The 14,347-nt window shown below is 45.5% G+C and overlaps 1 protein-coding gene across 5 annotated transcripts in view; it reads left to right on the plus strand.

Annotated features, from left to right (window-relative positions):
* ZC3H7B (zinc finger CCCH-type containing 7B) overlaps window positions 1–14,347 on the plus strand; it is a 47,431-nt gene that overhangs the window by 10,327 nt on the left and 22,757 nt on the right. For 2 of the 5 annotated variants that reach the window (XM_042051234.1, XM_042051238.1), the window contains 8 exons: window positions 2,389–2,469; window positions 3,935–3,994; window positions 5,351–5,393; window positions 9,381–9,640; window positions 11,112–11,460; window positions 12,439–12,497; window positions 13,405–13,567; window positions 13,652–13,813. In XM_042051234.1, coding sequence (XP_041907168.1) covers window positions 2,389–2,469; window positions 3,935–3,994; window positions 5,351–5,393; window positions 9,381–9,640; window positions 11,112–11,460; window positions 12,439–12,497; window positions 13,405–13,567; window positions 13,652–13,813 — 1,177 coding nt within the window. The remainder of the gene's footprint in view (window positions 1–2,388; window positions 2,470–3,934; window positions 3,995–5,350; window positions 5,394–9,380; window positions 9,641–11,111; window positions 11,461–12,438; window positions 12,498–13,404; window positions 13,568–13,651; window positions 13,814–14,347) is intronic. The other 3 variants (XM_042051236.1, XM_042051239.1, XM_042051235.1) reach the window with 3 other exon arrangements.

The raw sequence follows: 14,347 nt of genomic DNA on the forward strand, positions 1-14,347 counted from the left end.
TCTGTTTGTGAAGAGCAAACCCCTGTCCTAACAAAAGGTGAACTAAAGCCATGAGAGTGTTCTAATTGGCTGCTTTTATATCTCTAATGGAAGTGACTAGGAGCATGGGATAAATGGGAACTGGAGCTCTGGAAGGAAAATATGTACGGTTTTCCTGTTTTGGATAAAAATATCTCACATTTCACTTACTGATTGCTAAGGCAAAATGATCAAGCTTTTTATTTCTTGAGGAACATGCAAAGGTGTCCTTGACATCACGTCGTAGTTATTTTTGTGCTCAGGGTTGTGTAAATTTTTGCATGCAGAGGGGACTATCTGCATATACTAGGAGCTAAATATTTTCCTGACAGTGCTTTTGAGCATCCTCTTAGGCCAAGTACTGATCAGGAAACCAGACCGTGATTACATGGATTCAAGTGAGCACTGTGCTGATTTTGGTTCTGATCCATCACAGTAATGTTATTATAAGAAAAATGCATCTACCTCAGGAGGAGAAGTTAACTTCCCTTTTTTATTAGTGTTATGGAAGCAATCTTTGGAAGCCTTGTTAGCAGTTAGTTATTCCTTTTGTATAGCTTGTAAGTTCTAGTTTCTTTGACTTGGCAGAACAGGGTGACCAAAAGGTATTAAAGTTACCATGTTTGGGGAGTCCCAAGGAACTGTTTTATAAACAAACCCTTTGATTAACAAAAGCATCTGATATAGGTGTTCTTGTAAAGCCATATCTGGCTATATTTTACACTGCGGTTCAGCCACTTAGTTTATATTTTAACCATATAGTTATGTTTACATAGCTCTCATTATTATCGTTACAATTATCATGGTCTAAAGACACTTTATCCAACTTCTCTGTGTCAGGAAAGTTCAGCCTAAAAAACTCCATATTGAATGATTTGCATTTCCTATTGTATACTATTCAGCCTTGTAAATTCATGTACCCCATTGTCTTAATACCTACTTAACAGAAATCATAAGCCTTCTCTGCATCAATTGCAAGTCAAGCCATCCATCATTTCAGTCTTGTTTCCATTACCCTCGGGAGCACATGGGTACTTCCTTCTTGCATTGCTATAATTGCTGAGAACTTTGTTGTGGTCAAAACAGAGCCTGTCTTTAAACTTCTGGTGATAAAGGATATGCCACTCATTTGGCTCACTGTCTGTCAGAGTTAACTTATTTCTGGGTGCAGGTACTCAGTACTGCTAGTTTGCAGAAGTGCTCAGTGTGGTGAAGTTAATACTCCTCCATGGTACGCTTTTTTTTGTATGGCATGGGGTGTTTTAGAAGAGGAAATGGACAAGCTAGATTTTGTTTTTATGATGGTGACAAGACTAGTGCTGAGGGTGTGGGGGAGTGAGTGCAATCAAAAAATGGCACTCCAAATTGAAGGGAAAAGTTGCTGATACAGCAGACTGGAAGAACCAGAGGCTTCTCAGTTGTTGAAAGGGAAAGGACTCAACCTGCAGGGAAGAAGGAGATTGGAAAGACCAGCATGGCAAGTAGAGAAGAGGGCAGACTTCAAGGGTGGAGATGAGGGAGATGATGTTGAAACATTAAGGAGGGCTATCTCAGTATGTTGGGCAGATACTTTTTTTCTTCTTTGTAAAAGCTGTTAAAGTACTCCAATATTTTTGCAAACAGGGAGAGAGAGGAAAACAGAAGGAAGCAGTTGCTGGTGATATAGAACTGTAGAAGACTGTGGCAGGTTGTTAGTCTGGGCAGAAGGCCCATGGTGGTATGTGAGTGGGCATGGACACTGGGCAGGGAGGACCGTAAAATGCCACACAATGGGGAAAGCTGAAGGAACTGCTTGACTAAGCTGAGGCAGTTTAACTGGAGCTGGATACAGTCAAAATGCCTTCTAGCTAGTAAGTTGAAAACTGAAACTTGGTTTCAGCTTTAAAAACAAACAAGCAAAACAGACTAGTGAGTCCTGTCTGCGTATCAAAACTGATTATTAGCTCTGCAGCTGGCAGAGAGGGAGGACATGCAGGCTCCTTCCCAGGCATGGAGACCTTGCGGAAGCTGTATCAGCAGCCAGCCTTGGCAGCTCCTTCAGCCAACTTGCCAGCAGGACTCCTGAACCCTGTTTTCACAGAGTGGGTGCTTTGTTGGAAGCAGATATTTGATTCTGATTTTCTGCAGCATTGAATCAGCATAGGGCAAAACTCCTGGTGCAACTGCAGCATCTTGGCAGGACCGAATGACAAGAATGCTGAAATCTGTCTGGACTCTCCTGGGGCTGCTCTGGAAATGATCTACCTGCTGCTTTCTAAAGTTGAGGCTTCTTGGTGCAGCCCAATGCTGCATAACTGCATTCCTCTTCATTTCATTCTGTGTGCCACAAAGGCAAAACTGAAAGTGTCCTGTCAATGGTTTCATCCCCAGGATGAAAGCGTCACACAACTGGGACAGGAGCTTGCCCAGAAGCTGGGACTGAGGGTTCGAAAAGCATACAAAAGACCTCAGGTATGACTTCTTTTGTCTTAGAGGCTATCCTTTGCTTTCACAGATTTACTTTTGCAGAAGTGGTAGGTGCTGCTCTGCAGTTACAGACATGTGTACACAACCCTGCAAACTCTTTAGCAGGCTGCTGGCAACCCTCCTTGTTCTGACCCTCTGAGTCACTTTGCCTTGACCCATTTCTAACCCCATTGCTGCTCTGTATCTACAGCCAGAATGTTTTCTGAATCCCCAGCTGAGCCAGGCTGGTGCTGTAGGAGAAACTTCCGATGCAGTAGATGCCTGGTTTTTATGCAGGAGAGGGACATGTGGCCTGATCCCAAAGCAGGTTTTGCATTACAGTCCTCTCCCTGTTACAGGATGAGAAGGATGGGATCATCTGCTTCATTGGATGACTGGTTTTGTAGTGCAGTGAATCTGAAGAGTTCCTGCACCATTTCTACGTGTACGCTTCTTTGTGGTGGGGGAAAGGATTGTGCTTTGGGAGGAAGACGGGTACACACCTGGTCAGAAGCTAATTGACACCAGTGGCTGTATCCGTAACTTGGCTCTGCAAAGGAGTGCTGTAGGTGTTTAAATGTGCACCCTGGGATGGAGCTAGAGGGCGTCAGGCCACTGCTAGCCATAAAGCTGTTCTCCCATAAAGCTGCCTTGGTCACAGGTTTTGTTCTTGGGAGCAGAGAACATGAGCTACTAGTGGAGACTGACATTTGCATTTGCATCCTCGGCCCCAGGTGCACAGTGTGTTAAACAAACAGCGTGTTTTCATCTCCAGAGAGGCACTTTGTAGCATGAGGTGGAGTGATTGGTGGGCATCTGGTTTGAAGAGAGCTTTTGGGGTAAATCTGGCTGTAACATGTTAATCCTCTCCCCAACAAACCTCACGTGTCATTTGCCTACCCAAGAAAAACCCCTTGATCTTGTAGCAGCTCTCAACACTCCCAAATGATTCTGTCTCAAAGAAAGGGAACTTTATGGGGAAATACTTTTTGTAGCTGGCCTTGCCACCTTTTTTGCTGCTGTCATGTTACTCAGCTGAGATGGGCTTAAACCACCTGTATATTAGAAATATAAAAATTAAACTCTCCAAAATGCTTTTTATTGTTTGAAATTTTGTGATTAGTATTTTGTTAATACTTTGCGATCTCTTGTGTTGAGTTCCAGCTTTCACTCCAATACTGTAATGCCTTCCCAAAGTAGTAATTTCATAATGAAAAGCAAACCTTTCTGTTTTTCAAGAAGTTTTTTGCCTCCTGATTGTGGGTCAGATGTTCTGAGGTGTACAGAACAATCATATGTCCCTTTTCAGTGTTGACAAACGTGTACCCGTGTGTCACAATGGGGTAACCTTTTGGGGTGGCTTTTATTTTTGGGCAGTGCTTGGAAGGAAACCATACTGTAACCCAGCTTTACCTAGCTTATGAGCATTCCTAGGCTGTATTCTGCTCTAAGACTGCTCTCTTCCTTGCAGCAGGAATTGGAAACATTCTCACTACTCAGTAATGGCACGTCAGTCAATTCGTCAAACCAGGTAGAGTGTGCATCCTGTGGTTGTTACTGTTTATGGATTGTGCTAGTAGAATGTTTTAAGGTTTTATTTACATGCAAATTTATTGTCTTTTAGGTTTGAACTGTTTTAATTAGTGTTTTCTGCTTTTAAGGAATATTTCCAAGAAATTAATTTCTTTGAAAATGTTTCTACTGATGTAATTTTTTATGTCAGTAATTAGATCACCAAAGATGCTTATTTTTCTTAGTTATTGTGAATGCTTGCTTTCTCTTGCATTTAAAATAAATTTTTGTTTTCAAGTTTTGCATATCTAACAACAATGCTAAGTAAAAGTCAGAAAGTGCAAGTTCTGAAGAAATACACAAAATTAAATCCCGTGATGTACTGAGCAAGGTACATACACAGCTTTTGTATTGTTTGTGTTGTCCTGGGAGATCCAGCTGGGCAGGGCAGCACAAATACTAAGGTAAAATACAAGAAATTACTGGTTTCCTTGTTCTGCCACTAGGCAAAAAAACCTCCCAACAAACAAGCACTTGCTGTTTTTACAGGCTGTTTGGTACTTCACAATGCTTCTTAAAGCAAACGAACAATAAAACTGTAAACATTGTAATTTTGTACAACAAGATGGGATACTAAAGAACTAGTTTACCTCTCACTGTTCAGTGATTTGGTTTAATGTCTTTCTAGTAAGGCCAGTGAGCTTTCTTTAATAGTTATGCCTAGTTTTTAATTTGAAAATCTTTTCCTTTTGTAAGAATTGAAAATAGTGCAAAACCCATTGTAGTAGATGCAATATCGCAAGATAAATGCTTTACTTGTGCCTTTTTAAGCTTAAGCCAAAAGCACGCATACTTACCTCTGTTTATGTTCCTGTAAAATATGGACTCAATTTATTCCTTGCCTTGAGCTCCAAGTCAGCAGTTGTCTTGGCAGAAACATTTTCCTGTTTCAAATTTGCTGTAGAAGTTTGTGGTTGTTAGATTGCAAAATATGTGAACTAAGAAAAGGAACGTTGTGTAAGATCAGGCTAATCAGATCTCCCATGCAGTGGGCTGACCAATGGGTGTGTCCTGGGGCTTGGGGCACAGTGTTGTCATCCACACGTAAAATACCCTATTCTATGTATGGAGTTGCTCACATGGTTGGATATTGTGCAGACATGGTTTTCCTTTGCAGCAAAAGGGTTTGTCGGCTGTTGAAGGTAAACATGAATAGGTTCCTTGGATTAATGGCCTCCTAAAGTTCATTGGTTTTACTGTTCTAGCACAGGAAGAGGCCATAAAGGAAAATAAAGGGTCATATACATTTATGTCTACTTAAAGATTAATTTCTCACAATATTTTTCCTCTTCCTTTTCCTGCATCCTCTTTGCAGACTACTTCCAATGGATTGGGCTCAATAGATGACATTGAAACAGGTAAAGATATCTCTCTGCTCAGACTTTTGTGGCTTCAGTATGGTATATGACCAGACTGGCAGGCTTGAGAGGTTCATCACCTGCATTTGTGTCTCTTCTGCACACTCCCAGCTTTGGTGACTAGGAGAAGGAAAAAGTGGTGCAAAGCAGGAGTGTTTTTCTTGCAAAAACAGCTTTTTGTCCAGGCCCAGTGAAAGACACGTTTGGGAATTAAAAGGGTTTGTTGAGGTACACAGCTCTCTCCAGTTGTGCTTTCTTTAAGCTGTGCTTGGCAAAGCTTCTGAAACTCTGCTCCAAGCCAAAACAGTCCAGATAAAGTGAAGTTAAGGTTGTTTGTGCTCTAAGTGCATATGGTCTTCCAAGATGTTGAGGTGGAGAAATTGAAAACAAAAGGAGTTGTGAGGGACCCAGGGAGAGCTGAGTTCAAGGTTAGGCATCCAGGAGGAGAAACATTCTCATGCTGGGAAACAAGTGACCTTAACTCTGCCCCTGCAGAAAGGCTTGCTACTTTGTGTGCTGGAGTTCTGAAGTTCTGCCTCTGAGCACATCAGCCTTTATTCCTTTGTAAGGTAGCTCTGTGTGTCAAGCTAAGTGTGAGTACTTACCACCACAAGTAGCAATTGCTCTTTTTATAGAAAGAAACTAATTTCATTGTTAGGGTGCTTTGGAAAACATGTTAGTTCTCTGTTGAATGCCAATTCAGTATCTGATTGCTACATGAGATCATGAGTTCTGTGAATTAAGGAGAGTTTTTCACATTATCTTGCTGTGCTAAAATTAACTGGACTCCTACTACAGAGTAGTGAATGACTGCATCCGGTAAGATCTTTATCTAATCTGGATTTGGTGTAAGAGCAGCATGCCACCTTTGCTGCAGATTAGGCAGACAGAGCCTTTCCTGCTAGGAAGTCTTTGCAAAAGCACTGGAATTATGTGTTATCCCATTGCCTTGAGAGTGTTGTGCCTCCAAGACAGCTGTGGGTGCTGGGTACCCTGAGAGTTTCAGATACAAACTTTTTTTAGCAAGGATTTTTTTTGTTGTTGTCTTGTTTTAAGATGCAAACTCTTGAAGCCCTTTCCTTGCATGTTTTGCTTGAAGTCACCTAGTTAATCAACTCAGCCTAGTCCTGCAGAGAGATCATGGCTCAGATCTGGCTCAGTATGGCCATTGGCCAGCTAATGCACTAGGGAACCACTGCTGTTTTGGAGAGTGGAGCTAGCAACAATGCTTTTAAAAGCTCTGTACTTGCCCCTTGGGGACAGGCAGGTGTATGGCCAGAGAAGCTACCAGCTGGAGGGGCTTGGTATGGGAGACTTGGTTCATGGGAGTGTATGGATAAGACCCTCACTGAGCTTAGAATAATACATGGGGCTGAGAGGGGCAGAAATCAGCAGGTGTGGGTGTGTCTGTGAGCTATTCAACAAAGAAAGCTCTTTTATTCTTTTAAGATGGAGCAAACGTTAGGGGAATGCAGAGGATGCATGAGCATTCTTTAAGGAGAGTATGTGAGATGTGGGTATCACACCTGGTCAGTGAGGTCAGCGGATGGGGTGTCCTGAGGAAAGCAGGAATGGGAAAGGAGAAATTGGAAAAAAGATTGGACAGAGTAGAGTGGGAGGAAGTAGCTGAAGGAATGACAGGATTTGGGTGGTCAGGGAGAGGGGAGTGGACATCTTCCCTCTTCTACTTGCAAGTAGTGGAACCTGTTGATCCCTGCTCTTCTCCTTGCCCTTCACATGCACTGAGCTGTGGGGGGTCCTATGTTATTGTCTGCCTTTTGGTCATGCATTCAGCTTTTATGGATTTGGGGCCTCTTAGGATGTGTGAGGGCCTCTTTTCTTTGCTTCCCAGTCTGAGTGGAAAATGCAGGGCCTCATTCATTCTTCAGAGAAGGTCTGAACTGCTGGATCCTTTGGGGCCCTGTCATTGTGCACCCTTTTGCTCCCTGCCTGCACGTGTCCCCATCCCTTCCGGCATGTTCTGAACTTCTTGTTGGCCTCTGTAGGGATCTTGACAGTACTCCAGATTTAAACATCTGAAAAATGGGAAGGCACAAGCCATCCCTTTGTACTGCAGGGAATCTGGCCAAGCTTCCAGCCATGAGGGAAGCTGGATGGCTGGCTCCCTGGAGGCTGGGGGTTCTGCACCAAAGGGAGATGAGACGAGAGAAGTCATTGGAAAGGGGGCATGGGGTTGGAGCCGAGCCTGCTTTGTGGGGCAGCTGCAAAACTAAGGACATGCATGGCCTTCCTATGAGTTGCCTCCTGTGGGAAATGTATGCAGCTGCAGCACTGAAATCCTGTGTTGGATCCCATAAGGTACAACATGTGCTTTTCTTCAATGGCATGCTTGAGGATGTGGAGAGGGACCTGTGTCTGTTCCTTGCCACTTCCCCTGCTTTCCCTGTCTTTTGTCATGGCTCAGCCTCCAGTGCCTTGCACAGTGAACTTTGCTGTGGTCCATCCATGTGGACCGCTCACAACAAATACTGGAGGAAAGGTTGCAGGGGTTGGTGCCGTGCTCCTGGTGGGGTTAGAGATAGGGGGACATGCCTGTGTGTGTCATCTCTGCTGTTGTTTCGTTCAGGACTTGGGGGTTTGCTGGAATTGCTAATTTGCTGAGCTCTCTAAGAAGGCACCAGCACATTCCTGGGCCAGTGAACAAGGAGACAGTAACTGGGCTCACTCACCCGGTCCCTGATGCAAAGGGATGGCCGAGTTCTCGTGGGGGCTGCATGAACAGACCCGGTACAGAGAGAATGCAGCATTTCTTGCTGGATCAAGTTTTGTGTCTATGAAGCTTGTCTAGTTTCTTTCCCAGTCTTATCAGTCTTTCTAATAAAAGCTGTTGTCTCTCCTTCCAAACTTTGCCTTGCTTTTATAGCCTTAGTCTGTTGCAGCTCCAGCGCAGCCAATGGGAGGAGTGGTTGGAGAAGGTAGCATCTTTGTCTTATTTCTTTTCTTTTATTCCAGGACATCTGCACTGGGGCAGAATTAAGGTAGTTTGGGTGTTTGGCTTGAGAATTGCAAATGTAACGCTGCATTTTCCAAATTTCTAACATTTGAAATTTTTTTTAACCTTTACTTTTCTTGAGAATAAAATGCTCTTCTGTGAAGAATATGTGCTTGCAGCCTTAACTTCACTTAACAGAGGTTTATATTGCATGATGGGAACATCTTACTACTTCAGTTATTTACTGGAGACGGGAAGAAACCTTAGAGAAAACCACCACCTCTTTACTGCCTCAACCCCGCCTCACATGAGTTTCCAAGGGCATATTTGCTGATTTGCAGATGTTGAGGGGGAAAATGGGTAGCAACCTCCCACTTGTGGACATCAGAAAAGACTTCAAGAGCAGGGAATTTACTTGGGTAAGGACAGCTGAGTGAGTCTGATGGGGATTTTTGGGACACATTGTTAGCACAACCTGATCTGAACACTCAGTCTCTGACTCTCCTCCCAATAGGGCCTTGTGTTTTTTCTCTTCTTCCATTTAGGATGCCTGGGTTTCTAGAGAGGGTGTGCAAGTAAGCAAGCTTTCAGCTGGGCTATCAAAGCTCCAAGGGGTAGAGAGGGCAGTGATCTCTGCCAAATGCATTAGTAATGAATATTAAGGAAAACACCAGGGGGTGGGTTATAGAGAAATTGGATCATGTGCCCCTGGCCTTTAGTCCTGGCCAGTTTGGAATTTGGTAACTTCTTGGCCACAGGTTTCGTGTTGTTCCTGGCTGCTGTATGTGCTTGCCAAATCCTGACAGTCAGACTGGGCACTGGCCCTTAGAATTTATTTCAGCCATTGGTGAGCCACTGGAGAGTGGGAACAAAAATGAAAGAGCAAGTGCTCTTCAGACTAGAGCCTCTCCTTGCAGAAAATTGGCGTACTTGTTTTCCGTGATTTATACAGCATTGGTTTTGCCATGTTGTGCTCTACTTGCCTCCTGCAAGAGACTCTCCTGGTGACTGGCTCTGTTCTTCTCTCATCACAGACTGCTCTATGGACCTGCAGTGCCTCCCAGCTCCTGTGGCCACCTCCATCCCTGTGAACGAGGGGCTGGCCCCTTTGCCCTCTGACTCAGATGCAAAGGGCTTGCCCACCTCGCTTCCTGCTGCCAGCTTGCTCCCATCTCCAGACTGTGTACCCTTGCCAGTGCCTGAGAACGTGGAGGACTTCACAGATGGGGACATCATTGGGGAAGAACTAGACTCCCTCCTGGATTCCCTTGCTGAAGGGTCACCATACCCTCTAGTAAGAGTGGGCACTGCATGGGTCCCCTGCTTCTTTGTTCCAAATAGGTCCTTGGAGGTCCTTGGAGCATGAGGACCTTGGAGCATGCTGCCTCTCTTTCTCTTTCTGTAATTCTTTTCTCCTATCTCTTCCTCTGGCAAAACTCATTCATTCTTTCCTTTATTTCTGCTACTGTGAGTGTGTAGAGTCCTCCTCCAAGCCTGCTCTGCTGTGTGCAACTTCAGGGAGCTGTCTCTCAAAAGATACCCAAAGTACCCCTCCCCTGACATCTCCCTCAACCTGGCCTCTCATGTCCGTGAAGTTGAAGCAAGTCTGAGAGTAGAAATGAGTGTGGTGAAGCAGGAATGATGGATGTATTTTATACAGTGGGCATGCTCTAATCTTGTATTTTGTGCAGATTGCACTCAGCTCTTTGAACAGGTCTGGGAGCTACATAGACAGTCTGTATTCATACTTATGTTGGATTTTAGTTGCCTGTGTTGCTTATGTGAGCCACGTTGGGTCTGGAGGCAATATACTGATTTTTGTGTTGGAAAAGCCCTGATGAGAGGTGCCATGAGTCATGATCATTATCCTGACCTCGGCACTCTGTGAACTCAGCTGCATTGTTTCTCAACCTGAGCTGGTTTAAGTGCCCAGCACAGGGCACTGCCTTGCAGACTGATGAACTCAGGTATCCCAACACCACCTCAGGGATCCTGGTCCAGACTGTTTGCAGTACAGAAAAATTGGAAGGTCTGTGGCAAGTCTGCAGGTGGATTGAGCTGCCAGGTGTCCTTTTGCTCCAGCTAGTACAGTCCTTCACTGAGAGCCTGTTGCTCTCTGTTGTCAGGGTTTAACCCCAGTCAGCAACTAAGTACCAGACAGCTGCTCACTCACTTTCTTCCTGCCCCTTCCTGAGTGAGGAGGATAACTGAAAAAAACCCAAGCTTGGGGCTTAAGATAAGAACAGTTTAATAAGTGAAACAAAATAAAATACAATATTAACAACAACAAGAATAATAGAAAAGGAGAGAGAGGGAGGAATAAAACCCAAGAGAAACAAGTGATGCACATTACAGTTACTCAGCACTTACTGACCAATGCCCAGCCTTCCCTGAGCAGCAGTCAGTGACCCTGATCAACTTCCCCCAGTTTATATTCTGGGCATGATGTTCTATGGTATGAAATATTCCTTTGGCTTGTTCAGATCAGCTGTCCTGGCCATGCTCTCCCCCATCTTCTTGTGCACCTGCTCACTGGCAGAGCATGGGAAACTGGAAAGTCCTTGACTTAGAATAAGCACGACTTAGCAATAACCAAAATATCAGTGTGTTATCAGCATTATTCCCATGCTGAATCCAAAACACAGCGCTGTACCAGCTACTAAGAAGACAATTAACTCTGTGCCAGTCAAACCCAGGACATCTGTTTTCAGTCTTCGCTCCCCAATACTAATTTGCTATTTATCCTCCTTCCTGCTCCCCTGAAGTCTCTGGTCCAGGGCACCATTCCTACCAACCTGCCAACAGAGATGCCCCAGCTGATTCCTGTGTTTCCGGGGGGAACTCCGCTGCTGCCTCCAGTTGTCACAGCCAGCATCCCTGTCTCCACTCCTCTGCCACCTGCCTCCTTTGGCCTGGTGATGGATCCCACCAAGCAGCTCTCCTCCTCCTCTGTCCTGGATGCCTTCGAGGCTCCACCAGGAGGAAGTGGCAGCTCCACTTTAGATTCGCTGGATTCCCTGGATCTGCTTCCATACACAGATACACGGCTTGATGCCCTGGACTCCTTTGGGACAAGCAGGGGGTCGCTGGATACCTTGGATTCCTTTGCCATTGGTAGGTGCGGGGTGATGAGGTTTTGTGTTGCCTTAGCTGGGAATGCATGCCAAAATTATTTCCTTCAATGCTGAGGACATCTGTCTTGTAGCTTTCTCTGCTGGTGTGGCAGAACAGGAATATAAATGTAGAAGAGGGCAGGGAATTGTCTTGGACAGAGTAGCTGATTATGTTTAACTCAAGAGTAATGAGGAAGGCTGTGGGCGTGTAATCCCAGATAACCAGTACGTGCATGGAGTGAAATCTAAAGAGGAGGCAGGAACACAAAGGTGTATAATGATGAGTGGTGAGATTTAAACTTGGCTTGGTGTCCAGAACACCTCCCTTGGCATAATTTGCTGTACTATAGCATGATTCCTCCACCCCCCTCCTCAATGACTCTTTGACATTTTGCACAAAGTGAGCAGAATGGTGATGGCTGTTTTAGATGATACAGGACCTTGTTGTGCTGGGCAGAATGGTAAAGGCCAAGGTAGGTCTTTCCCATCTCTGGATTCAGGGCAATGGGTGTCCTCTTGAATGGGGCTCTGCACTCTCATGTCACAAGGAGAAAAGCTGTGAAGGATGGTGGGCAAAGACTAAGTCCCCTCCTGTTCAGGAGGGAAGTGGACTGCTTCTTGGTAACTTGTTCCCAGTATTGCAGTATATTGGCAGCAAAAGTAGTTTGAGAACAGCAGAGATTGGCCAGTTAGCACTTGAACACTCGCATTCACCTCAGTTTTGGGTTGCCACTTTAGGAATGCCGGTGCTCACCAGCATAGAGTTGGGTTCAGTAGGATTTCTGGGACAAGATGGCCTTTCCTGGGGTTTTTCCAAGTCTAAACAGATGCTTTGGGAAGAAAGTATTAAAACATTATGAAATAAATAAAGCAAATTCATTTATTAAGCTTTTGTTTGTCCATTTATGAGTAGAACTGCCTCTGAGAGTGAAATTATTGTTTTTGTTTTGTGCGCCTCTTTTCCCCTTCTTTTGCCTAGAAGAAACTAGCTCTCAGGAACTGCGACACCCACCTGGCAGCCAAAAACCAGCCCCAGTGGTGAGTGAGCTACTGCCCCGTGCTGACGTCCCAGGGGGCTCTGGAGCCAAGCTAGTAGTGGTGGTAGTAGTGGTCACTTGGGTGATGTAGGTAATTTGGGCACCTCTTCTTACCCTGCCCTGGTGAGTGTTGCCTCCCATGTTGTGGCAAGGCAGGTAAAGATTCCCCCAGAGTCAGTAGGAAGACATTTGTTCCATCTCTGTTTTTATCCATAACTGCATATTGCCAAGGTAAACATGGTGTGACCAAGGTTTTAGGGTCAGCAGGGGATCATGGAGGCCGGTGTCCCACTGTATCTGGCAGTCACAAAATGCTCAAGGATGGGGCAGAGCAAGCCAACTTTGACTTACGACTACTAAAGTTCTTTGCTGCTCTCTGCCCCTGTCAGGAGCCTTCTCCAGATGTTCTGCCTCTGTCCTATGTCTCCAGTCTTGGAGAAAAAGGGGAGGATTAGCAAGCTTGGAACGGAACTTATTCTTGAGTTCCTATCACCTGCTGGCCCTATTAACATCAATGTGAATGTCCCTGAAGATTGACTGATAAGCAGTTTGGGTTTTTTCTTAGGTTGGGATAAGGTTGATTTAAAAGTCTTTCATTGCAGAGTAGGTTACAGTGGAAGGAATGGGAAAGAGTGAGGGGGGCATTTTGTTCTGTGGATCATGATAGAAAACTGGGGTCTCTTACCAGCAGGAAAGAGGCCTGTATTTGAACTGAACATAGCACAGTGTTCATTCTCTTTGTAAAAGTTGCACGCTTCTCTTCTGGAAATGTCATTTCAGATGTGAACATTTTGATGAGAGAGGAAATGAAAAGGTTTTGAGAGACTGGAGCAGGGCAGGGGGTTAGAGAGGTTTCTTGCCCATATGGTTGCAGAGCTGAACAGAGAGGTATGTGTGTTTTCACTCAGGTTAGCCTTGGTGGGGCGAGTCACCCAGCTGTCCCCAAGGCCACCGAGCACCTGCTGTCCCAGCCAGAACCAGTAATGCCCAACACAGCCCTGCTGGTGAAGAACCCCCTGGCATCTACTCATATTTTCAAACAAGCCTGTCATATCTGCTACCCCAAAACAGGTGATGCATTTGCTTTGCCACCAGAGCACTGGCACAGACTAGGAATTGGCTTTCCCCAGGCTGATGGGTTATTCTTTCTGGCAGGGCCCAAGGCTGGTGATTACACCTATCGGGAAGGCTTGGAGCACAAGTGCAAGCGGGACATCCTGCTGGGCAGGCTGAAGAACTCAGAAGACAAGACCTGGAAGAGGATCCGTCCTCGCCCAACCAAAACCAACTTTGTAGGATCCTATTATCTGTGCAAAGGTGATCTGTGGCGGTTGGTCACCGGGAAGGGGCTGTGTCAGGGGAGACTGGAGGCAAATTCTGTTGGATATTGCCTGCTAGCTGTAGGGTCTCCTGTCCCATCAGTAGCCTATGGACTGGATGGCTCAGTACAGTGAAGGGCAATGAGCTGCTATGTTGTGAAGAGCAGGCAGCTTCTAAAGTGGCGGAGCAGAAGAGTTCCAAAGGCTCAGTGAGGTGCTGCGCACAGTCGAGCGCTCAGAGCTGCTCTGCTGACATGGGCTTTACTGAGAACCTGTCCCCTGTATGTGTGCTCACATTAGTCCCACTTAACCCAGCTGCCCCATGGCAGGGCTGTGGTTCTGCCTAGGGAAAAGCATTCTCTGCCTGCTCCTTTGCTCCAGCCCATCCCACCGTGCATGCAGACAGTGTGACCAGACTGGTTCCCTGAGGCAGTGTCATTACAGAGTACCTAATAAGGTACTGGGGAGATTGCAAGAGCCAAGCTAAAATGGCTCCTTACTGCTGGGCCTATGGGAGAACTTAATCTGTATT

The sequence above is a fragment of the Corvus kubaryi genome, unplaced genomic scaffold (assembly GCF_017639235.1).
Source record: "Corvus kubaryi isolate FWS band 111438036 unplaced genomic scaffold, C.kubaryi_AGA036_p1.0 74, whole genome shotgun sequence".
Lineage (NCBI taxonomy): Eukaryota > Metazoa > Chordata > Aves > Passeriformes > Corvidae > Corvus > Corvus kubaryi.